We start from the raw sequence: 26,890 nt of genomic DNA, 5'->3' as shown, positions 1-26,890 counted from the left end.
ATTAATGTTTTGATGCTGAAATGTTTGAGATGAGCATATAATGACAGAATTTACACCTGTCTTGATACCAGGAAAATAAATCTGAGTTTGGATTAGCTGATGCAATAATTTCAGAATATTTAATTTATTTCTAGTTTTAAAGGTTTTGAGTTTTTTTCACTCTGGGTTTTGGTTATTTTGCCTTGTTTTTAGCTATCAGTTACAGGACTTGGAAAAAACAACCAATTGTAACTCCTGTGGTCTTCTTGGTCTTGCAATATTAACCCCAACCAAGAAGACTTCCATAAAGTCAATCAACTTTGAAAATTTAATTTAATTTTAAAACAGGGCTCACACTGACAAAAATGTCAATTAGAATTCTGGTTGTTAAGCAGGATTTTTTTCTCTGCATACTCCAATGTAAAGCTAGAATACTGATAGTATCAGTAGATCTACATGAAAAGTGCCCTAATGTGACGAGTATCAAAATTGAAGCCTTTTTCTCTCAACAGGAGTTGGAAATTCCTAAAGTGATATTCCAATAATTGTTGACACTCTGTATGTCTGTATGTCTTTTTAGTTTTTTAGAACACTTCATCCTCTAGTTGCATCTAGAGGAATTTTTTGAAATTGCAATTTTATGAAATTGGTATTTAAACTGTACTTTGTGTGAGCACTTATGGTTATGAGAACACCAAGAAAGTTTACGTTCTTTTCTCTCTTCAGTGTTTCCTGTGTTTTCAAGTTCTGACCAGAATAACAATTTTTGGATACTTTGATAAAAAAAAAAAAGAAAAAGATTGGACGTTGCTATCTCTACTTTTGAAATTATTTGTAATTATTTATGACCTTAGTTGGGCAAACCTGGGTATAAACAAATCCCAGGTGCCTAATATGAGTACACTTAAATAGAGCCGCAAAACCAGCTTTCCCTGTAATAATAGTCAGTGCTTTCTACTCACCCTGGACTATTAAAATGTTGTGTTGATGTTTTTTCAGTTAAATTGAGGGTTTAAATTGTTACTGGTAATTTCCAATTAATATCATTATATCCTTACATACAAGAGTTCTGTGTTTTGATTTTACATTCTTAGTAAAATCATGGGGTTAGTGAGGAGGTTTTGAACCTTTTTGTTGATTTAATATGAGCGATTCATTGACCAAACAGCAAGATTCATTTTGGTGGATGGTTTACCTTCATGTGATTTTTAGGAGCCTCTGAACAGCGAAAAGGAAGCGTGTGCAGGTAGATTTGCCAGCCCTTTTTTTGTGGGAGGACAGAACTAAAAAGAGAAAGCACAAGGCTCGTGTTTCAAAGTGCTTCCCACTCTCTTTTGTCTGTCATTTTTTCAAATTGATTGTCATCTTAGTAATTAAGGTAGAGATTACTTGCTGTTTTCTTTGAGAAGTGAGAGATTTTGATCAGCCTTGAAGGGGTGTCTGTCTTGCCTAAGCACAGCCTGCAGGGAACATCTGGTGGGAATCAGGTACTGAAGGACTGGTGTGCAACGAGGTGGGTCTTGCACACTTGGCACTGGGCGGTGGCTGCCTTACTAACTGTGACGTCCAGGTGCTCTCTTAGCTCTGCCTGAGTTTCCCTACATGGGGAAGTGAAGCTATAAAGCCTTGAACATTCCCTATGGGGATTGAAAGTGATGTATTTGGGCCTTTTATAGCAGCTGGTAGGATTATTTTAACATTTGTTTCTGTCTTTTGCACTAGTTTATTCAGGATGCGTAAGCAAAGGAAGAAGATGCTTACTCTCGTGTGTAATTTTTTGAGAACACATTTTCTCCTCAAGAGTTGGTTGAGGATTACAACTCTATAGCCTAAAGCCTTAGACTCAAGTTTCAGTTTTTGTTTTCTTGCAAGCACTGTTGTCTGCTCTTTAATACTGATATCTGAGCACTCAGTCTACTTTGTGATTACAAATTCTTTTTGGAGGGAAGAATGGTGGGGTGGTAGTGTTGCTTGTTTGGGTTTTCATTTAATCTGGACTGGCATTAGCAATGAAATGCTGTTTTTCCTGCTTGTGAGATTAGAGGAAAAAGCATTATGTAAAGAAACCCAAAGCTGGGTGTAATATCACAGCTAATTCTGACCTTACATCAATAAGGTTATCTACATATGTAAATGAATGCTAAGACTTTAAAATTTTTTTTTTTTAGTAGATTAGACAGATTTTTTCTGTCTTACTACTGTGTATAAATTATGCTGAGAGATGAGTTTTGAGTGAATTTTTAAATTTTCCTGTATGTCTTTCTTGTTAATGTCTTGTCAGATTTTACATTTTATCAGATTATGTTTGCATTTTCTAGGATGAGCGATTTCCCAAAGGTACTGGACTGGAGTCAGGGACCCGTATCCAATCTGTTCTGTGTCTGCCAATTGTCACAGCAATTGGTGACCTGATTGGTATCCTGGAGCTTTACCGTCACTGGGGCAAAGAAGCCTTCCACCACAGTCACCAAGAGGTGAGCTCGTGTGCAGCCTCTGCCCACGTCCCCACAATGGTCAGGACTTCACCACTGTCCCTCCCTCCACTCCAAACTTCCTTCTTTTGCTCTTCTCATGAGTTTATACCTTTTTCATCCTTGATTTTAGTTCTTATTAAAAAAAACCAATAGGTAGTGACTTGTATTTTCAGTCAGAGGAGGTAAAATATGCAAGTACAGGTACACATCAAGAATTTTACCTTGTGCTCTTTTGTGAATAAACAGATTCAAGGTTTCTTTATTGATTATAAATACCGAGTTATTAGAAAAGATAATTCAGGGCAGGTAAACGAAATATAAGTGCTAATCAAGCATCAGAACTCAAAATCACTTTATATAAACAAAGACAATGCTCAGTCATCCTGAGTCTCAATCTTAAATTTCCAGTACAACTTTATTTTACATTATGGTAAGATTTTAAAATTTATTTTAGTTTCCTTTTTGGTGTGGCCTTTCAAGGAATGAGCACTATTGCAAAACAGAGTGCTGCAATGTTATAGCAACAGTTTATTAAGTCTCAATGCTGGGTCTCACAGGAGGGGAAGTGATTTTTACTTTCAATCAAACATGAAGCAAAAAGAGATTTTGATATTTGCATTCGTATTTTCACTGCCAGATGTTCTCCAGCACCAAGATGTGTCTGTCTAGGTGGTATTTCCAGTACCAGGTATCCAGGTAGACCCTCTAGAATTCCTTGCAACAGAAAGACATGGGATGCTGTCTGCCGAGTCTTTATAGTGTCCTGGTTTCTTTCTAGGTTGACAGCTATGTGCTGGTTTTGGGCCAGGGGTTTTTTTAGCTTTTAGGAGCTGATAGCTTTTGTCTCTGTCTAGCCTGTCCCATCTCTGTGAGTTGCCAGGATCACTGTCCTTTGTCTCCTGAATTAGATGTCCTTAGAAACTGTGTATAGAAGCGCTGGTTCCTGGATGACTTGCCAGTCTAGGTGACGCTTGTAAAGCTCTCTTCCACTTTTTTTAACTTATCCAGATACTCCCATTCATTCTTATCTTCCCCTTTCCATGACTGTTCTGCATGCATGATTCTCTGCTCATCTAAGTCCTGTATAGCATGTATATTGATACATGTCCATTTGTCAATCTGAAGTTAGGAGCTGTTAGCCAAATACATGTGGATTTGGAAATGGAGCAGGCGTGGCAAAGGCTTTTGCTGTACTGAAAGTGTTCAAAGTGCATATTTGCTCTCATGTCAGGGTGAGGATCCCTGTTATGTCCCACTAAGATGTCTCTGTCAAGATGAATTTCTCTCTGTGCCATCCCCCAGAGAAGGGAACCTGGACACACAGTTAGGACAAAATGGAGTGAGTTCTAGCCAGGTGTGTTGACTTGCCAGTGGTATGAGATCCACCATGCTGCAGTTTAGCTGTACTGAAGAGGAATGATTTGTATTAAAAGGACAGAAAATATTCAGGCAAGAGATACTAAAACTAGTTCTCCCAAAGAAGGAAAATAGCAGCAATATTTGTCAAGTGTATATTTTGTTTCTTAGTAAGCTAAGTATGCTAGCATTCATCTGATGTTTACATGTGTATATTAGTTGGGTAGTCAATGCCACTTCAGCTTGTTGTCATACCTTGTATTTTTTTGCTGCTAGACAGAGGTCAAGGTAGTGTGGTGTTGCCATTGTCCTTGTTCAGAGAACAAAGAACAGGCTTTTATACAAAAACAGGCTCATTAATTCTGCAGCCTGCACAAAATGTGTTTAATTTTTTAAATTGCCCTATTACATTAATCAATTTATAATTCAGATAGGTCTCAGACATGCATTGTTTTGTGACAATATGAATGTTTTATATTACGTGAAATAACTTCTGTGGCTAAAGTTCATGAATGTTCTACTTGGAAAAGACTGGCTGCTAAATGAAAGTATTTTATTAGTAAATTAAAAATATTTTAAGGTCACTTTCTGAGTGTTCTAAAGCATTCTTTTCATTTTCAGGTTTCAGAAAGCCTTTGGATGCCATTAGCAATTTTTATGAAATGTGTGCAAAGTGTTCTTTTTAAAAATATAAAAAAAAAAAGTACCTTAGGAGGGTATGCAAAAGCTGACCTCTTGTGCTTCAGTTCCCTGTGTTCCTATAAAGCTCCTGTGCTTCAAGGACAGGAGATTATGCATGGTAGCACATCATAGGTAGCTGCAGTTTACATGACATTTTTTTGAAATGTTGCCTGGAAACTGTCATACTTCAAACACTTGAGCAGAGGGATGAGGTCTGGTTCTTCTACCACCAAAACAGTAATGAAAGAAACAGTGCCTGTTTACAGCTGGAAGTAGCTATTGCTGAAGAGATACAGCCCCAGAAAGCTGTTAAGGCATATTTTATTTGTATGGCAGATGCCTTTCAACAGTATAACTTTTAAAACCCTCAGCTTATGGGATGTTTGTTTTGATGTTGTTTTCTGAGCTGATGGGTGTCCAATTCTGCTTCTGAAAACCATTGGTAAGCTCTAAAATTGAAATACTTGCAAGTACACTGAGACTTTTGCAAAATAACTGTCTTAAATTGTTACGGCCTGCCTGTCTGAAACAGCTCAGTCAATTGACTTAGCAGGTAGATAGAGAAAAGAGGCATGTCACTGATGTGCAGTTTTCAAAGTTTCTTCAGAGAGAGTTTCTTCTATTTTGTTGCAGGTTGCAACAGCAAATCTTGCATGGGCTTCAGTAGCAATACATCAAGTACAAGTAAGTGTGAGTGGTTTTTTCATTTTTTCATTGTGTAACTTGTCTTCTAGAACTTGTTTAGTAGGAGCATGGATTGTGATCAGATTTAAGTGGAGGTCATTGCTAAAGCATTGATTAAAGCTCCTTCCTTGAACCTGGAAAAATATGCTACCATTTTTGGTTTTCATTGAACTAATTCTCCTCACTTGTAGTCATAGATCAAATAACAAACAATATGGTACTAAAGGAAAGAAATTTGAACAAAGTAAATAAATAATTGTTAAAGCAGATTTATCATAACAGCGTTGCAGGGTGGCTTTGTTTTCTTTTTCTTGTGGAATGGCAATTGGTAGGCTAACTGGCAGCTTTCCTCCTGCTTTAGTATTCAGTTTGAAATGATGAAGTTTTGCTAGCAAAGCCTATTTTAAGCCATCCTCGCTAGCTGCTTCATAGTCCTGTAACTACTGCCACTAAGGATGCTTCATGCTGTCCCTAGCTGGGTGCCTAATGGAGCTTCACACAGTGCCGAGCTGCTCCAGCAAACCCCAGCAGCTTTGCTAATAGGTTTCGTTACTTCAACTGGCAGAAGATGGTAACACTGAAACGAAACATATTCTCTCAACTCAGGGAAAATGCTAAAATAGATTCTTCTGTCAACTCCCAGGAGGAAATTCATGACATGCTTTTTTTCGAGGTGCCTTTCATACACTTGTCAGAAGACATGCAGAAAGCTTCCTGCTTTTCTCTTCTAGACTCTAATCTTTTCTGCCTCAGTGCTGGAAGTCAGTGATTTTGGGGTGGTCATTCATATCTAGGCAGATTTAGCTAGTACCGACTATTGTACACTAGTAGAATTGCAATTGCATGCAGTTGTAGCTTCACCTTCCTTTACTAAGAAGTCTTTCATGTCTAACAAAACACAACAGGGAAAGTTAAGTTCAAGATTGTCCATTGATCATTTTTATTTCTCTTCCTTCTTCTAAGCAGAAGGCTTGCTCTTCTCAAGGTTTGTTTTTTGTTTGTTTTTTTTTTTGTATGAGAAGAATGCAAGAGTTTTGATCTGGCATTTTGTATCTGCGTTGCACAGATGAAAGATATTGCTAGTTCGAAGTGATATTACAAGCAGTGGAGGCTTGTTTTACTTTTGGCCTCAGTGCTTTTTCTAGTAATATACAGATGTACAGCTGTGCTTCAGATACAGACTATGCCAACAGGTGAAGTAAAGATACAGTTGAAAGCTTTGCTTCAGCTAACGTTTTGCTTCTAAAAAGAAGTATGCATACTCTTTTCTGTATTCATATTCATGCTGATTTCTCCCGAAGTTGAGCATATATCATCTGTTGCTTAGCTCAGTTAAACTTGCCTGATGTCAGTCTACAGTTGTGTCTATATGCTAGTTTGCAGCCTGGGAAAAAAATGGTAAAAATATGGTAAGGGAGAAGAGAAACAAAATATTTGACATTCTCAGAAGATCTAAGGGTCTGGATAAGGAAATGTTCATCCCATAATCAGTCAGTGACAGCCTTTGAGACAGCATGAACAAGTGTAAAAACCCACAGTTTTCAGTGAGTCTTGGGATAAATTTTACTTGTGTTTCACAGTTTTAACTCGGCAGCTAGATAGCTAAGATTGAACCTCAGCACACAAATTCAGCTTTAATTTTATACAGTGCTGTAGAATATAAGTGGATAGATGTAGATATATATGTACACACACACAAGTACTGGTATTTTTTTTTATACAAATTAAATTAAATTTTCATACAAATTAAAGGGAAGAGACTTCAGTTTCCCTCTGCTATCAGTGTTATGGAGCAAATGGTTCTATGATCTGTGCTTCCAGGTGTGCCGGGGCCTTGCCAAGCAGACTGAACTGAATGACTTCTTGCTTGATGTATCGAAGTAAGTGTGATTTGCAAGATAATCTCATGAGTTTTTGATGAATTTTCTAGCTCTTCCAATCTACCTGTGTTCACTCAATAGCAGTAGTGGAACCTACTCACTGTAGCTCACAAGCAGATGCAAAGGAACATTTCAGAGAGTGGGCAAACTTCAGGGACAAGAACAAGGTAGTGTGTGTGGCAGTGAGGTATACCTTTCATAAGTTTTTTTGTGGTGGTGGTGCAGATGAAAACGTGACATTCGTTTATACCTTGCAGAGTTTGCTTATTCTTGTGGCCTTTTGCAGGGTTTTTTCTGCTCTTTTCCCATCTCTTCTGTCAGAGTTAAGTGTGGCTGTCTTTTGAGAAGTGACAGATATGCTTGGTGTCTCCTGGCAATTTTAGAAGGCTTGAAAGGACTTTACTGAACGTTATTTAGTGTGCTTCCATGTTCTTCCAAAAATTTTTTGGACCCTACAACAACAAATTGCCCTAAAATTTTAAAAATAATTACCAACTAATCAAAAAGTAAAAACTTTAGTCTCATCAATAAAAAAAAACAAAAACAAGTACCCTGAGCCAAAAAACTCCCACCCTATAACCAACTACCAGCAAATAAAACATGCTATGCTCTTTTCACCAAGAGTTCCTGTTGCATCATAAAAATAAAAACCAGCCATATAAAACCCCACACAAAAAGTTACACAAGCTACTGAAAAAAAAGTAAATCAAACCAACTTACTAAACTCAAAGCTGTTCAGCTAGCCCTAAACATTACTAAAAAAAAAATAACCAAAGCTCTACCTTTACACTAATTCATAAATAATAACCAATACTCTATAAAGTTAACTAAAAAAGTGAAAAATAATTAACAACATAAAAAACAATTTAGGCTGCTAACAAATAAAAAAAAATACCACTCAAATAAAAAAAAAAACTACCTGTAAAAATCTGTCATATAATACCCATGTCCCCAAAAATAAAACTAATAAAAAACATCAAAACAACAAACAAATCAAACTACACAAATAAAAGTGTCAAAAATAAATTTAAATTAACACAAAAATTTGTTCCTAGCTCAATAAACCCATAATGCCTCGTCATCAGAGCAAAAATACTACCTATTAATAAACACAAAACCAAAAAATAAATCTAACCATAAACAGTATTTCTCAAGTTATCCATAACTATAAAACGTGTACTGCCATCAAACAAACCAAACAAGTAAAGCCCCTCTAGTATAAAAAGCAATAATTCAAATATACAAAAACCTAACAAATTAACTACATCACACTGCCCCAAACACGTCAAAACAAACACTATGTACTGACCATAGTAAAAACCACCACTAAATAATGAAAACCTACCCTATACCTTTAAAAAAAACTTTAACAACATTAAATAAAAAATCTTTTAAAAATTAAAAACAACATTTAACAAAAGCCATCTAATTAATTAATACCCGAAGTTCCACAAATCAAGCAAACCCTACCCAGTCTAAATCCTTGCATACAATAAACAAAAATAAAATCCCAGTAATACATACCAAAAATTTATTAAAAAAAAATTTAAATCAATTCTGCCTCAAATACAAACAAACCCATTCATAAAATTGTCTTTACTCAAAAACCAAGTTGCACATAATAAATAATACAAAAAAATAAAACAACACAATGTGTACCTCAAAAAAATCTAATTATTAAGTAAAAACCATATATAAATATTACTCTTATATATCACTGTCGTTACCTATAACTATATCTTATATATATTTGTATAATATATGTGTTTATAAAATTAAAATATATATCAAATATAATAGTAAACTAACAATATAAAAATAAAAAATAAAATATCTTAAAATAACTATATAATGCCTATATCCCCAAATCATCTGTTCTATTAGTGTTAAATATTAAATTCTACAACTTTAAATCTAGTTCCAAAAAAAAAGTTTATTATCAAAAACTGCACTAACTCCCCCGCATCCCTACACATAAACTATATTGTCTACAATAAACAAAAATAAAAAGCTCTCCTTTACTCTTAATTAATTTTCTAACTAAAACAAAAAACCACCCTAAATTATATTTTCTCTCTCTTTCTTTTTTCCTAAAACTGTTTAAACCTACTCTAAACTAAAAACCCCAAAAAACACCAAAACCTCGCACCTCTAACCCACCAAACTTGACCTAAACCACCACATTCCCCAACAGAAAAAAACCTAAAAACAAACTAAATAAACCAAACAACCAGCAAAAAAACTCGTCTCAATCTATAATCGCTTCAAAACAACAAAAAATTTCACTATTTCATATTGTTCATTTTTATGCTAAAAAATATATTACCTGTCAAATAAACAATTTTGGTTTTTTCCACTAAAAAAAAACCTACTTAAAATCTTTTTTTTTTCCTAAAAAAACTTCATTCAAAAATTTCCTCACAAATTTATCCAAAACTAAAACAGACATTAGTGCATGTATTCATAAATATGTGGACTTCAGAGTTAAATCCTTGAAAAATCAGGGCTACCACATCGTTGCTCTTCCTGTGCATTTTCTGAAGTCTGTGTTTTAATTTTCAGAGGCTTTTACTGTATGTAATATGTTTGCTTTTAATTTCTTGTCACTATAAGGCAAGATTAATTTGAAAGCACAGAAAGTGTGTGAAAGCTTGAGCTTACACTTGCAAAATCAGTGTAGTGTCTTAGGTCATCTGCTCTTCCTTCATCTCTTTTTGTCACTGCTGTTAGGACCTTTAAATAACAAAAATAACCAATAAATTAAAAGATAAACCAGAGCTGTACTTCTGGTAAATCAGTCTGGAGTGCTTAACAGTGCTTTATGAAACTAGTTGGTAGAAGAATTTCAAAGTGCATCACAAAGTAGTGATGATACTGTGGAAAAACGAGAGGTCTTGGATTTTTGCTGCAAACACTTCTGTGTGTCTTGATGAACAATTCTCAAACTGATGAGATTAGAGGATGTCCAAGATTACTATGCCATTGCTCAGGAATGTAGGCAGCCAAGCTGACCCAGCTGGAAGGAGAGTAATAAACCACAGGGAGGAGTTTGCCCCTTGCAAGGAGGGCAAGCTAGTTGTAGCCAGATGTTTTTTCTGAGCTTTTTTCCTCAGGATGACCTTTTTTTAATTTCGGCATAATTCAGAGCATGCCTCCCAAAGGGCACTCTTACCAAGTCTTGCACCATTATATTCCTTTCCAGAGTGCTTTTATGTTGCTAACTTCCATACTGAACTAGTTTACCAAAAAACTCTATTAATCTAGATTTATGGCCTGGCGTAGCACTGAGATTGTTTTAAAGAACTTTGTAATTGTTTTACATTTTTAAGATAAAAATGATAATGAATACTGCATATGCCTTTCTATAAAAAAATAATTCTCATGCAGCATTATCAGTTGATTGAGGATTTTAGTTTCAACAAAAAAAGAAAGTCTGTGTTTTAAGGCACAAAACTGGGGTATCATTTAATAATATCTTTATGAATTTTATGTAGGCAAAGACTTAGACTTGTATCAGCAAGAAAAGAATTAGTTTCCTCTTGGAAGTGGTCTCCATCTTGTAACATGGAAGGAGAATTTCTTTTTCAGTGAGGAAATTGTTAGTGTGCAATGTCACCAGGACATGTTCTGTAACATTTTGGAAAGGTCAGAGTATGCAGTGCTCCCCTCTTCATGTCCCTGACGATGTAAGAGCAGTGTATTATGTATCTCCTTTCCACTAGACCCAAACAGAACTGAGCTGTGTATATATTCAAGGCCATGGGACAATGCCTTTTGTCTGCTGGGAACATTGTAATCCAAGGGTTATTAATACTTGGCACGTAGAAGATTTAGATTTCTTTTACTACTAAGTTTGAACTTTATCTTTCAATGTTCTTGACTGTCCTTGAACAGTTACCACTTTGCTGTGAAACTGAAATTATTTTTATTCTTTTTTATTTTTTAAGTTGCAAGATCATTCCCTTTCCTCAACTTCAGCTGCTGTTGATAGAGAAGACCCATTAAGAGTTTCTTAAATAGTTGCCTTTTAACTAGTGTTAAAAGGATTAAAATGTGGATTTAGCTGCAATACATACTTTTATTCAGTTCTCAGAGCGTAAAATGGATAAACCTAATGAGATATTTTGAAAGAAATGGATTTTTTTGTTGTTGTTTTCTACTTCTTTTCTTTTTTACTTCTGCTTTTAAAATTTTCAGTGTGTTAGAGGTGCCAAAGCATTTTGATGCATTCTTGGTGTTGCTCAGCAGGAGCCTATTCAGTGCACGGCACGCAATATTTCGTAGTCTATTATTTTTCTACAGAGAGAATTCCACGTATGATAAAGAATATTTTCAATTCTGTTGAATAATGGCTTAAGGGAACAGAGCTAGGACCATCTCTTAATTCCCTTGTGCTGTAGCAAGCCAGTCAGTGAGTTTCAAGGTCCAGTGGTTTGTCCTCACCTTTTCTGGGTCTGTGTTAAGCTGTAGTGAAACAAGAGCCCCTGACACCTATTTGAGAAGTGTTTGACTAAATGCCAATGTTTACTGACTTCTCTTTCTCTGCAGAACATATTTTGATAATATAGTTGCAATAGATTCTCTACTTGAACATATAATGGTAAGTTGTCTTTTTCACTTCTAAGTCTATTAGTTGTAGTTATTAAAGCCCTTCATTCTCCTTCCCTTGAAGACATTATGTCATTGAAATATACAAGCTGTTTGTAGTACACATGATACAAACAGCATAAACATGTCTGCACAGAAAAGGTGGTAAAGGATGGCTTGATTTGCCATTTTTGCAACAACTTCCATTCAGCTTCTATAAGGAATGAAACATGACTGTCTCAATAGTTACTGTTGTGTTCTGAGAAAATTTGAAAATTGTAACAGAAAGGCTTCTGGTTTTCTTTTTATTTCCGCATGTTGTATTGAATCCTTCTTCCTAAATTCAATTTGCTACATGCTGCAAAACACTGCTGAAGAAGTTACTGTCTGTAGCAAGGGATAGAGTTTAAAAATTACTCCTAGGGTATTTTTTCCAGTTGCTGAATGAGATGTGCAAGACCTTTGAAAAACTATACCCATAACTTATAGATGTTTTATAGAAACCACTAAAGCCAAGTGGTTAGTTCTTCCCTTTGAAATAACTAATTAATTAATTAAAGAGCTGCTCAGAAGAAATTTGACTTTCTAAATCAACTTTGAATTCAAGATTATTTCCTGAATAGTGTTAACAAATGTGTGTGAACTGGTTGCTTATAACATGTTTTGAGTGTTGGGTATGTGAATTATGCTTTTTAGCTTCATGAACATTCATTGCATTCTGCAGTTTTTTCCTAAGTGTAAACCTGAATCAGGTCTGTGATAGCATTGTTTAAAATTTTCACATTCAAAAAATTACTTTCCAACAGTACTCTGATACATGCCTGTCTTCAAAGTGATATTCTTAGCTAGACTATTCAAAGACAGCGATGTTAGAATGCAAACAACATTGAAGTGGTTTTATTTAGAAACGTGAATTAGTAATGGAAAATATTCTACAGTGTTTGTGTTATTCTAGTTAGTACATAGTCAAGAATTCTGCACATAGGACACATTTCAGAACATTGACTTTTCCAGTTTAAATGAACCTCTTAAAAATAGCTTAGCATTTAAAAGAACTGGTATAACCTAACATATGGCATTGAGAACAAATATTGATATTCTTCCCTGTTCTTCCCTGTGAATAGAGATCTGGTGGAAAACACAATTGGCAGTAAAATATGCTTACTCTTTCATCATCTTTTCAAACACTTGGCTGCATCATGATTCTGTGTTTTAACCTGTGTGATGTTTCATACTCAGCTTCCTTTTAAGCTGTAGCTGTTGTCTCTTTCTTGAGCCAATTAGCTGAATTATGCTTGTACATTTATTGCCATTTCATAGGAGTGTGATTTTTATCATTCTATGGCTTACTCTGTGTCTCACTGAGAAAAGACCAGAACTCAGTTTCACCTCACGACTTCACCCTTTGGTAATTGCACTTATGGTTTGATTTGTTCCTGCAATACAAAAGAAAAAAATAATGTGTGTTTCTTTCCATTATTTTAGTTTTTATTTTCATCAAAATCTCTCAGCAAAGGTGATATAAGGGTGTTTATGAATGTAAATGCAGGAAAGGGAAGTAAAAGTTCAAGTTACCCTACACATTTTCTTGCCCATATGCAAGCAGCAGTAGTTACAAGCAGCTTATGTGAAAGGTGATCCTTGACTTCCCTGTTGACAGTGCAGAATATAATTTTTGTACTGATATTCTCTTTCAACCAATGGTCAGGATTTGAGCAAGGGATTTAGAGAAGTAAAACTTTCTCATCTCATTAGCTTCTTTTAAATTAACTGTTTAAGTAATCATTTTTTTAAAGCGTGAGTCGTGACCAAGGTAAGTTCTTGAGTCATATGCGTTAAACCACAAAAGATTAATTGTATGAAATCAACACTGTGCTGTAGATTTTACAAAGAAATCTGATACAGTATCTGAATAGAAGCATTTACCAGACCCCTTGTCCTTTTGGCAGTTTTTGTTCACTCTCTTTTGAGCAAATGAATAAGTCCAAGTGGTTAAGGTCTTTAAATTTCTTAAGGCTCTAAGGGGGAAAAAATTCACAAATTTCGCCTCTTAGATCGCAGTCTCCCTGACTTTTCTGTTCTGATGGAGTAAATGGAGTAGAAGACAACAGAATCTCCCCAAACACAGATTCAGTCTGTATGGGAGGCCCTCCAAGTTTTGGACTTGGGCTAGATGGTATCTGTGCAGTTACCCTCATATGGCATAGAACTAGAGTCTCAGCTAATGATTTTTCATCTCATATAGGGTTTTTTTTTTTTTCTGCCGAGGTGTAACATTTGTCCATCTGCATTAATATCAAATGAAATACTTGATTGTTTTATTTTATTTTTGGAAGACGAGAGAAGGGGTGGGGGAGATCATTCATATGGAAGTCTTGTGAATCCTTAAACATGCCAACTGCATGCATTGCACACCAAGATTTTGTTACTGTTAGCCTATTTCTGTAGCTGAATGACTAGGTAGGTGCTATATATAAAGTGGAGAGAGAACCCACCTCAGATCATACTCTACCATGCAATTACTGTACTTTCTGAGCAAATAAGAGACACAGGAGACTTATCTGAATTGGATAGAGCAGGTTCTTGTGCCTGTATATTGGCATCTTAACACAGTGATCCCTGTTTGATTTTTGTCTCACTTTTTCCTCTTTTTCTTAGACTATTGTATGTCTGAGAAATACTTCAGTGAGGAGTTGCTGTGTTCCCAAGACAAGATTCTGTTCTGACAGTCAGTGCTTTTGGGAGTTATTTTTGCTGAGCTAAAACTATCTTTGTTGGTTCAAAGTAAGCTAGAGACCATGCAAGTCTGTTGCTGCACTATGATATTTCCTTGGCTGTGGCTGGTACCCTTTGGGCTTTGTTCATGCAGTTTCTAAGTCTCAGCTCTTCTGCAAGTACTGTCCCTGATATGAGGAGGGTGCAGTCATTTCCTATCCCTCTGCACAGGGTAATCCATAATGATACCTCTAATGACAGAATCACAGTGTCACAGAATATTTCTAACTTGGAAGGGACCCACAAGGATCGTTTGGTCGTTGTTACATGTTACAGGAACACTTAGCATTTTTAGAAGCAAACACCCTCTCTGTTATGTCTGTCTTTTCGAGGTATTAAATACCAATCTGTTTGCATTGAAGATGAAGGCAAAAAGCCAAAATTGTTCTTAGGTCTTGCTCTAACTTATCTATTTAAAATCAAGTAAAGATGAATAGCATCTAAACATGGAGGGAGTAAAGCCTTATGTACTATTTTGGAAAGTCTTGAAAAACAATTAAATAGGAAAGCCTATTTTCTTTTAGAAAACTTTCAAGTCTCTGAAGATATTCCTGCATTTCTTGAAGAAAACACTCAAATTTACAGAGAAAAGATTGAATTCAAGATTTTACTTTTGAATTGTATCCTAAAAGATTTCTCTTTCAAACAGATTTCCATATTGGATAGCTTCTCAAAACTTTTATCGTACAGGGATATATGTTTTCATCAGGTAAATGACTGGAGAGAATCCAACTCATGACCGTTAACTCTAGTTTTGTTTTCTGTCTGTAGATATATGCAAAAAACCTGGTGAATGCAGATAGGTGTGCACTCTTCCAGGTTGACCACAAAAATAAGGAGCTGTATTCAGACCTTTTTGATATTGGAGAAGAAAATGATGGAAAACCTGTCTTCAAGAAGACCAAAGAAATAAGGTAAGAATAACTAGCAGAAGAGTGCAGTTTCATTTTATCTATGGATGTGCAGGCATTTTATTACCCAGTTTCTGTGCCTATCTGCAGGTACCCTGACAATACTTGTCATACTGTGATATCATTCCCACCAGGACCCGCCTCCAGAAGGTAGTACTTCTGGGAATGACATTGCAGTGCCATCGAAACAGCGTCTCTGAAGCTATAACGTCACTCCTGGAAATGCCGTCTTCCGGAGGCGGTCCTTTTGGAAATCATGTTGGGAAAAAAACACAGGTGTTCTGAGGTAGGTAAAGGTGCAGGTAATAGTGCACCTAATCCATAGTCTGCCAGTTTGGGACTTTTTTTCCCAAGAGGGTTCCCAAGAGGAATTAAAATTTGTGCGATTCAAGCACATCCAAAGCAAGGAAATCACGATTTGTACTTCTTATGGATGGTTTGGCAAATGTAGAATTGAGTATGGATTGGTCATTGGTTTTGAAGATTTTTCAAGCTCAGTAATTTAATTTTACTTTTCTCATGTGAATTTAGATTTTTCAAACTTTTAATTGTGATACTGAACGATGCTTGAAGTGGTGAATTTGAAAATGTATATTGTCTGGTAATGACTAGAAAGGATTCTCTGTCTAAAGGTTATATGTATTTCTGCTTCATGTCACAGGTACCTAATTTTTACACTTATGCACTTTTTTAATCAAAGAAGCTAAACAACAAAGTAAATATAGTGTTTTTCACTTTTCGAAAACTATGAATCCCTAATAGATCCAGATTAAGATTTTCAAAGGCACACAGGTTTCAGATTTTCAGCTTCTTAAAAGTAAAGAATTGTATGACTAAGTATCCTTTACTAAAATTTTCCTAAAATATTCAGAGTTGATTTTTATCAGAACTTTTTTCATTTCCTCCTTATACTTTAAAGTTCTGGGCCAATATGAGATGTGATTCATGTCTTCACTAAGACTCCTTTAGACAAACTTACTCCCACTTACCATTGTGTGAGTGAGAATGGAAGGAGTCAAAATTGGTGCAATTTGCATACTGACAAGCAAGGAGGTGGTGTAAATTAAAGAAGCTGGTCTGCTTTAACATGCACTTTCATGCTCCTTGATAATTGTTTTTCTTGCTTATATCTTTCTGTATTTTCTGTATGTTATTAAAATGTTGATTGTAAGTGCAAGAGTGTGAACCATTTCACAGGTACTGCATATTGAAAGTGGAGTGCAACTTAAATATCTGTAAGAAAGTGACACTGAGTGAGTCATCAGGAAGGAGTCTTAAGTTGGTGTGATGTACCTATCATAAGAAGCAAGAGAAAAACCTAACTTAAAGTCAGGTGTGCAGGGTGAAATCCTGACAGATTTATCACTAACTTCAATACCAGGCACCAGGGTACTATCAGGGTGCATTTAGACTTCAAAGTGTTCCACATATGATTCTTTTTATGTGTTTTTCTCCATAAATTATCTTCTGGTTTCATGTCATAACTGCTTTATGTCAAAATAATGAAAATTATTTACTCACAAGACAGATGTACCGATTTTTCTGATGTAACATAGAAATATATTTGTTGTGTTTAATTTTGTGGTCATTAAGGGATGCAGTTAGTGGCATTGTTTGATTGTCATGAAACAAGCTGGTCATTCCCCAGTGTACATGGCAAATACGTGTAACGTTTAGCTATGAAACCAGTGGAAACTGGTTTTTTCCCAAAATTTTGTTACCAAATCCACACATATACACCACCCAAAGAAACAGGTTCTGTGTTGCCTTTGTTTTGTCTAAGGAAGCAATGAATATGTAAAAGCCATAATAAAATAAATAGCTTTTAAGTGTAAACACAAGTCTCAGGTTCTGAACAAATGTTATGTTTGTTAGGGATAACCCTCTGGGTTATTGAAGATTTTGAAATTTGTTGCTAAAATGGTCATGTTATGGCATGTTTTGTATTAAACTGTGTAGCTTTGTAAAATGTTTTTAGAAAGTGTCTGTTAGGATGTGCTTTTTGTTTTATTATGTGCTACTAGTTGTTGTAAGATTTTTCTCCTCAAAGCAAGAAAATGGCGCTGGTTGGGAACACCCATTACTGTGCCCAAGACAGACTCCACTACAAAAATTTATTTTCCATATTTTGGCTAATACACATTTTTATTTTCTCCAGATTTTCTATAGAAAAAGGAATAGCTGGTCAAGTGGCAAGAACAGGAGAAGTCCTTAACATCCCTGATGCCTATGCAGACCCACGCTTTAACAGGTAGGATGCTCTTCACTGGAGGGGAAGATAGCTCATCAAACCTCTTACATAAAATTACTACTTACATTTCAAATTGAGATGTATTCATGGACCTGTGTTTCTCTGAGGAGGTAACTTACAGATGCTTATTAAATGCTTTAGCCATCAGAGATACTTTTAAGATACAAATAAAAGTATTATTTTTATCAAATATTAATATAACATTAAAATAATGGAGAAAAATTTAGTTAGATTGTTACCAATTTTCATTATCAGTCTCTGTGCAATCTCATTAGTTGCAGAGGGTAAAAAAAAGTTCACTAACAAATAGCATGCCTAGGACTATCCAAATGTTCTTTACCTCTGTGATTAAGGCAATATTAATTCTTTGTCTTGCAAATGGAGAATAAAGGATTAAAATGTTCTTTCTAAATATGATACAGTAGATAAAAATACTTGAGAGTTTTGAGGGTGAAATTTTTGCAGTTACTAATCACGTCTACTTGTAAACGATTCAGTACATTGTGCATCAAGATTTCTGAGAATCAAGGACTAGATATCCATTGATATCAACTCTCATCTCTTTTTTCTTTCTCCTTTGTGGCTCTCCAGAGAAGTAGACCTCTACACAGGCTACACAACTAGAAACATCCTGTGCATGCCTATTGTGAGCCGAGGAAGTGTAATAGGTGTTGTGCAGATGGTGAACAAAATAAGTGGAAGTGCCTTCTCTAAAACTGATGAGAACAACTTTAAAATGTTTGCAGTCTTTTGTGCTTTAGCCTTACACTGTGCTAATGTAAGTTTTATTTACAATTTTGTACGTTATAATGAGAATACTTAAGTATTTTGATGTTACAGGTTATTAAAATGATTTGTAAGTCTGTTTCATTGAATTAACATTGTATTCCTTAGTAAATAATTCTATTTTAAGAGGATGATAGGGATTTCATTTGAAATAAGCGTACTCTGGGTATATCAATTATACGTAGCTAAACTGAGAAAGCAAGCTCTAAAATGTGAATGATAGCTGTCTTCCCTTTCCACTAAAAAGTAAGATTCTTATTTACTTTTATAAATTCAGATTGCATTTTATAAATTTAATTGGGTAATGGAGATATGCTATATGTTTTCTCAATTCCATATACCTAATACTCAAAGATCAAATTGTACACTTATATGCTGTGGTATATACTTATAATTATCCATGCTTCTGGATAAGAGTGGGTAGCTATTTTTGTCCTCAAACCCATTTATCTCAAAATTTACTATGCCTCTAGGAAACATAAGCAGACTAATGATCTTACTTACATTGTAAGTACAGAAATGCAATACAGTAAAAAATGCAGTGTAGAGGAACTGAGTTATATTCATGGGAGCTAAGATAAAATGCAATGTGAGTCAAACCTGGTGATTTCCATTGCATAATTTTACCAATATTATCCCAGTGGTACACTGGGGCAGCAGATCTTATTACCAGGTGCCTCAAGTTGTTTCACTCGTGTCAAAGCAGGTAGAATGGCCTGGATATAAATGATACTTGGGACTGTGCACGCTCAGTAGTGTGTGAGTTCACTGCTTTTAGATGGTGAATGTTAACATTCAGGGTGTACTGCTCCAGGGGACGGTTTAACTAGTGCATTGTTGTGTCCTTACTTATTTGCAAACCATGCCATGTCTGAACCTTTCAGTACTTATTTTTCATACTGAATGGTCACTTAGGTATGATAAACATCCCACATACATTCTACTGTGCATAGATAGCAGTAATTTGCAGCTATTAATAAAATTCATACAGTGGCAGAAAATATGAGTTGTGTCCTGTTACAGGTTTTCTGTCTGTTAGAATTTTGCAAGGGAGTTAGCTCTGTTTTTGACTCCTGAACCTGGATTGTTTTTCTTGGGAGAGCGCACATGCAGTTAAAAGTCAGCTGAGCCTTAGATATTTACCCAAGTGAGTAGATGAAAAATAATGTGATTGAAGGCCTGGTTTCCCAAAAGAACTGAATTCAATGTAATCTGTCACTTTTCTAATGTGTGAAGTTGTGCAGCCAAAAGCACTATAATTTTTGCTGATGTGTGTTGTAAATAATCGCTGCTTGAATACAGGAAGTAATTTTTTTTCATTATTAAAATTCCACATTCATGCATGACTTCTCTTTTTCAGATGTACCACAGAATTCGTCATTCAGAGTGTATTTACCGTGTAACGATGGAGAAGCTATCCTACCATAGTGTTTGTACAGCAGAAGAGTGGCAAAACCTCATGCACTGTACACTGCCTCCACATATTTATAAAGAAATTGAGCTGTAAGTATTTTTCCAACGTAGCAGTAGTTGTATATAGCCCGCTAATTTGTTTTTTCTTATTTGTAGTGGAGTTGTTTTAGGAAGCAGTTTTGTTATTGAACTACAGCAATATTATGTGCTTTTATCTCTGGCTTTCTTATACTTAGCTATACTTAATGACCTGTGAATAAAATTTATCCATCAAAGATATTAAATTATATGTACACAGAATTTTTCCACAGGCATGGGTAGGTGTATTAGTTTTTACCTAGGATTTGTAGAGATGAGCTTTCCTTCTTATAGTCCCAAGTCACTCTCAGCTCAGAGCCAGAGAGGAAGCTGAGCTTGGAACATCAGTGCTTAAGACCAAATGCATGATCTCATCCCCTTAGATATGTTTTAGAATGAAACATATATCTCCCAGCTCATTCCTGGGCTTTTCTGGGTTGTGTGTGCTTTTTAGGTTTGGTTTTGGGGGGGTGTTTGTGTGTAGGGGGTTTTTGGTTTTTTTGTGAGTTTCAAGTATCGATATGTGTGTGTGTTGTGCATCTGCTTGTGCTTATTGAAGAAGGGGAAACTGATATTCAGGGTTACAAATCCCAGATGCTAGAAGGTAGAGTTGCAGCCTAACTTTGGAGGAGAACTTCCCGTCCAAGCTTTTAGGCTTTCTCTGACATAATTTAGTTATTTTCAGCTGCTCTGTGCTGAAGATGAACCTCTATCTGTATTTTATTGGCCAGTCCCCACTCAACGCTAAAAATGGGAGTCATCACATTTTTAAGTCACTCTTTTTGTCCAGGAAAATAAATTCTACTCCAGTAACCAGGTGCCTTGAAATCAGCTATTGAGTCACAAAATCAAAGTTGTCTTTTTAAACCTCAACTCCAGAGCTCGCTCACTTCTGCTCGGCACTGAGCATTGTAGCTGTGAGCAATGTGAAAGCTGTGCTTAACAAAGACTGCTTATAGTTAAAGTTCATTACGTGCTGAAGTGATTTGCTTGAATGCCAGGGCATTAACAGCTTGCAGGATTACACCCTAATAGAAGCTTATTCTTTGCCATACAATTTCTTGTGCTTTGTTAGGTGATATTATATAACCCACCTCCTCAGCAAAAATGAATTTCACTTGCAAAGATGACAGGTTTCATTCTAAATTATATTAGCATCCTTTAGTTCAAGCAGAATACATTTAACCGTTTTCCAAGCAATTCAGCTACTTTCAGTCCTCTCACAGCTGCTCTGCTGTTCAGTGCGTCAAGTAGTTAAGGTTCCAGGGAGAAAAAATAGTGGACTTACAGCACAGAAAGTGCACGGAAAGGGTTAATTAACAATTGAAAGAAAAACAGTTCTACTGTGCTGGGTCCCTAAAATTCGGCCTCAGTATTGTTATCAGGGGAGGGGAGAAGCCTTCAGGTAATGAAACATTAAAAATATGGTACTAAATGTTGAATTTTTCAAGTTTTGGCTTGATTTCTATTAGCCACTAAAAACTAACTTTTTCCTCTACCAAAATTAGAGCGAGTCTCACGCAGTTTATGACAGACATTATTGGAGAAAAAGACAGTAAATATATTATTAGAGACACCATCTTTACTATTCCTGGGAAGAAAGTCCTGAACGTTTTAGGAATGTCTGTAAACCTCTCATTGTCATTCACTATTTTTTTGTGTTTATTTCTTAATCTGTAGATCCTTAGATAAAGATATGTTTCTGTTAAGTAAACAAAGCCAAAAGCTGTTTGACTCTATCATAAGGGTCTTTTCCAACATAAATTACTAACTGATTGTATGAAAATATGAGCATAGTTCTGTTGAGCTTAGCAGAAATACATAATTTGACATTACTGAAAAATATGGCCTGTAAATTCAGCTTTCTGTGTGTATTAAGAAAGAAGTGAATCTTGCTGTGCATATGATTACTAGTCATTTTCACTTGTTTTTAGTAACAATGAAAAGGTATTTGTCTTTTCTAAACTGAAACTTTCTTCTTAGATACCATTTTGATATCAGTCCATATGAAGATGTTTGGCCTGCCATTTTTGTCTACATGGTTCACCAGTCCTGTGGGACAGCCTGGTATGAAGTATACTATGTCTTTAACTGTTAAGTCTATGTTTATTTAGTTACAATTTTTGACGTAATTACTTTCTAATTCAAGGTCTGTCTTCTTTGATGTTTATTTGCTATGTTTGGTCTGTACAGGACTGTAATGAAGTCTGGATTTCTTGTCCCATCTTCTTGGTCCTCAGTTAATAAAATCTAGGAACAGTGAGGTTAAAAAACTCATTATATCATCCTAACAGTTGTCCTTCCAATATACAGAAAAATTATTTGGTTCTGAGATGAGTTTGATTTTCAGACAGAAGATAGTAAAGACATGAAAAGCACTCTTCCCAAAAAGGAGAGAAGGTGTATGAAAACTGATTTTCAGATATGTAGTTGCTGAAATTAATAATGTATATGGTAAAAGTAAACCAAGATCAGATCTTATCTTTCTAAATTAATCAGTTATTTGCATAGTTGTGCATTAATTATGGAAGTGAATTATTTTCAAATTAAAAGCTTCATTTGCTGTCCTTTCTCTCTGTTCCTTATCGTTACTAAGATCAGTAGGGTAAGTATGGCCCATTGCTATAAGAATGGAGCTGCTCCAAATTACAGGGAAAAAGCCTGTAATGGTTAGTCAATTGAAAGGGGAAGTACATCCCTACAAAAGGGTGCAACATTCTGGAAATGCTTGCTGGTGTTTCATTTTATTTTGCCAACTGAATGAATGTGCAGTCAAACCAGAGGATCTTTCTCAGACTTCCACGATGCTGCACAGTGGGCGACTCCTCTGAATGCAGCTCTCTACTGCTCAGTGTAGTCAGCTTGTTTCCATGCCAGACTGAATGGCTGTGGATGCAGGGTTGGGGTTCCTGTTTTCAGACAGGTTCTCTTCTCTTCTCTCTCTGACTCCCAGTCTCTTCCTTTCCACGTGTAGCTTTGATGAGAAAGAATTGATATCTACTTGATGTTTTTCCAATGAGCCTCAGCTTTCACATATAAAATTAGGGAAACAAAAGTGAGGAAAGTATTTGAAAATGAGACTATTGGAACAGGACTTGTATTTAGTTTCTGAAAGAACAAAACTTCTCAAACTTTTGAAACAAAACCAAAAATTTTAGGACTAATTGATTTTAATATATTGAGGAATAAAGTTATGCCTTTACCTATTTAATGTATAATTGTCCTGTCCTGGGAAGATTTCAGAGAAAAGTCTATCATACTCAGTACATTTTGTCTTCTGAAAAAATAATATTTTATTGCTTTAATCAAGTATACAAAATACAGCAGTGGATGAAATAGCAGTATTCTATGTTGAGGCATCACACATAATGGTTTTCCCTTTGGCTATAATTGTACTATCGTGTAATAACCGTTGAATTGTGATTGGATGTAGATGGAAGTGACTATTGTGATATTCCAAATTATGACATTATCCTACTTTAAACAATAGTTTTATTGCTGTTTGACTTTGTAGAATTAAAAAAGAAAACAACATTTTTGAAAGATAATATGCCTCTGGTTTTCCTAATGTCAGATTAAGGCTGAGAATAATAATTACATTGCTCAGCACACAACTGTCGAAATACACATTTCTTCCCATTTCCATGTAGTAGATATACCTACATTTTTACACATAGGTCAGAGACATTCAGGTTTTTTTCTCACCTCAAAAGTATTGCAAATCTAAAACGTTAGCACCACTTTCCTCATATATCCAAGAAATTATTAAAACGTGGAACTTAGTCAAATCGCAGCAACAGGGGAGAAAAATGGAATAAAAGAAAACTGCTTTTTTTATGAGGGAAAAGTAATTGATTTAAAACTTAACAAAATATTGTTTGGTGAGACGTGAAGAAACCGTGTGATGTGAATTTTTGTTCTGTTGGTCTAAACTGGAAGAAAAAATCTACCAGTATTGGAAAAATAAAGTCTTTCACTTCTCACAATGTCAATAAGAAACATCTCTATTTAAACAGGTTTATTTCTTCTGGGTCTTATGCTCAAAAAACCCTGCATTTTTTGTTTTGATCACAAATCATGTTTTCAAATTACTCATTAGATGAGGAGTTGTACTATGTTTCAAGTTGAATAAGCAATTGAAAGAAATCACTTAAAGTTTCTGGGAGCGGGGAAGGTCATGCAATTGTGTTGACTGAGCTGGGTAGCATGACTTAGGTTCCTGAATTTAACAGATTAAATTAAGAACATTGTCAGGCATCCACACTCCTCTGTCCTTGCCAAACTCGAGTGACTCTTCATGGCATTCAATGAGTCATGCACAGTGAGAGTCAATCCTAGCAAGAAGGGTAAACCAAAGACCATATTTTCTCCTCTGCTGGCTGTTTTTCCTGTTCTTATTTCTTGTCTCTAACCAAATTATTTTCTTCCTAGCTTTGAACTTGAAAAGCTGTGCCGATTTACTATGTCTGTAAAGAAGAATTATCGCCGCGTGCCCTACCACAACTGGAAGCATGCAGTTACCGTCGCACATTGCATGTATGCCATACTGCAGAACAACCAGGGGCTTTTCACTGATCTAGAGGTAGGTGGCATGATGGTATTAGTCACCACACCTCAGAAGAGCTGTCAGCTGTTGTACAAGTACATTCTCTGTGCTAGAGTTTTCTTGTCAGGTCGGGTAGAGTATGTAAAGGTCTTCATGGAGGAACGGATATGGGTAAAAAGTTTAAGGGAGAAGGATTACTCAGATTCCTAATCCTCGTCATGTTTTTCAGGACTGCCCCTTAAAAAGCAGTGGTAGATTTTCTATAAATCTGTGTGCTAAGTTTTGGGGTTCTCCTGCCCACTTACAACCACAGTCTTTATTTAACTGTCAGATCTGTTGTGAGAGAGGGAAACGCAACTCCCTAGATCTTGAATCCTGTGAGGTTTAGGAGATGCTGAATAGGAGGAACAAGGGTTGCAGAGGCGGCTGACATATGTGAGTAAAGGAGAAGAGCCAAACTTTAAACTGATCACTAAGTGATAACTAAGTGATCACTAAGGTAACTAGTAAAATGGAAGGCTTAGAATGTTAATACACAGTATGGAAAACTGTCACTTGTTTTTCTTCTGAATTATAGTAGGTGCAACAGAGAGTGCTGTCTCTTATTAATGTTACATGAAACTTCTGACTTGATGAACCTGTTTTCAGTTGTATATAACTCAATATTATTCATCTGGGCTGTAATTTTCCAGGCTTTGTTAACTTCCTCAAGGTGATTCATTTGGGAAAATTTCAGGCACAATTGTTTGGCTCTTTAAAAGAGATATGCTAGTAGAAATCTAGGTTTTGTTCAGTGTATAAGGGTAAAAGGAAACTTGGTGAACTTTCATTTGAAAAGGTCTAGTCTGTCCTGCTGTAAAGCAGAGGCTTGAAAATTGGCACTGAAATGCAAATATTTTTCAGCATATGCTGAAATTTGGCCAAGCTATATTCCAAGGTTGGAAAAAAAAATATTTAACAACAAAAATCTGTGGAGTACAGCCTCAGACAGTTTTTAAAGCTCTGATAGCATTCAGTACTAACCAAGTAGTAACCCTGCACCTCCAAAGAGATGGGGCTAAGAAAGGGAGAGCAAAAGAGACAGCTGTTAAGAGAGATGGCAGCAGTCTTTCTTCCCTGTAAACTCCAGCCAACCTTCATCTGTTTGAGTGTCCATGTTCCAGCTCTTTTCACCAGTCTCCTTTCTTGATACTGGAGATGAATCCAACAAAAATACAGGAAACTTCTGAAAGAAAGTTTGGAGATCTAGGGATGGGCTGACCTCAGGTGAGGGATGCTGACACAAACTTCAGTAGATTTAGAGATGGGAAGAGATGTATAAAACACTGTAGAGGAGACCCTAATCTGGAGAAAAATAAAGAAAAATGCAGTGGTTAAAGATGTGGGATCCAGTCAGAGACAATAGGTACAAGGACAAGAATGCTGTTATTAGGCATTGTATAATCCTGGAGGAGTGGGACAAGAATGACTTCCTGAGGCATGGAGACTGGGACCAGCTGTTACTGCACAACTTCAAGGGATGGAGGTGTGTGTTATGCTCCAAAGGGTTCTTAGGAACCTCTGCTGAGGATCTATGTGGACACATGCTGCTGCATCACCCGTGGTATTTATTTGCTTTTAAAAAATTCACTTCAACAGATGCAATATTGAAAAGGCATCATTCAAAATAGAAGTGAATGTCTCAAAATCAGAAATACAGTTAGTGTTGCTACAGCCTTGCTTCTGCACATGGTGTATTTGTGATAATATTTCTAATTGCATCATTGCTATTTTTCCACAGACTCATTGGTCTCTTAGTATAGTATCCAGGTTGGATGTTGTGCACTGTAATAGATGGTTAATCAATATTCTTTTTCTGCTTCATTTTATAGCCTTATCCTTGTTTACTGAACACTCATCAGAACCACTTATAAGACAAAGTAATTGGGTCTCTGAATAAATTTTCATGATACTTCATGAATATTAATGATTTTTTTTCCAAACACATAAGCCGTGTGAAAGCCTTTTGAAAAAGAGATTTCAGGGACTCCATTTCTTCAGGATATTAAGGATTAATTATATAAAAACCCCATTTACTGTCTTTATTTGTTTACAATTGCATTGTCCGGCATTTGTGACTCATGCTAGTGACTTCCTAGAAAAAAACCCACTAGAACATTTGGTTAATATCTCTAGGAACGTTGCAGAGGCAGATCTGGCATTGAACTTCAGTGCACCTGTCTTGACCAACAGATCATACATCTTGTACATTTCTTCTCCCTCAACAACTGCTCTTTTTATTGTTTTAATAAACATGGTAAGGATTCAGTGGATATCCAGACTATTTAAAATGCAGATTTCTTCTGAAGCGCAGTCCATCCAATAGTATGCTACTGTCAAATAATGATTTTTAAATGCATAATATAATTACAGTTGGACCAAGAATTTTAATTCAGCACGTCCTCACTGTGATGTTTCTCTCATGTTTTAGGATATTTCTACATGTGCTG

The 26,890-nt window shown here is 35.8% G+C and overlaps 1 protein-coding gene across 2 annotated transcripts in view; it reads left to right on the top strand.

Annotated features, from left to right (window-relative positions):
• PDE10A (phosphodiesterase 10A) overlaps positions 1 to 26,890 on the top strand; it is a 171,945-nt gene that overhangs the window by 127,773 nt on the left and 17,282 nt on the right. For both annotated transcript variants that reach the window (XM_014875864.2, XM_088161417.1), the window contains exons 7-16: positions 2,298 to 2,453; positions 5,124 to 5,174; positions 6,996 to 7,054; positions 11,603 to 11,654; positions 15,188 to 15,330; positions 17,486 to 17,578; positions 18,170 to 18,356; positions 19,725 to 19,867; positions 21,839 to 21,922; positions 24,287 to 24,437. In XM_014875864.2, coding sequence (XP_014731350.2) covers positions 2,298 to 2,453; positions 5,124 to 5,174; positions 6,996 to 7,054; positions 11,603 to 11,654; positions 15,188 to 15,330; positions 17,486 to 17,578; positions 18,170 to 18,356; positions 19,725 to 19,867; positions 21,839 to 21,922; positions 24,287 to 24,437 — 1,119 coding nt within the window. The remainder of the gene's footprint in view (positions 1 to 2,297; positions 2,454 to 5,123; positions 5,175 to 6,995; positions 7,055 to 11,602; positions 11,655 to 15,187; positions 15,331 to 17,485; positions 17,579 to 18,169; positions 18,357 to 19,724; positions 19,868 to 21,838; positions 21,923 to 24,286; positions 24,438 to 26,890) is intronic.

The sequence above is a fragment of the Sturnus vulgaris genome, chromosome 3 (assembly GCF_052056855.1).
Source record: "Sturnus vulgaris isolate bStuVul1 chromosome 3, bStuVul1.hap1, whole genome shotgun sequence".
NCBI classification, from domain to species: domain Eukaryota; kingdom Metazoa; phylum Chordata; class Aves; order Passeriformes; family Sturnidae; genus Sturnus; species Sturnus vulgaris.
The sequence above is the reverse complement of the archived record's forward strand: the minus strand, read 5'-3'. Positions and strand labels throughout refer to the sequence as shown.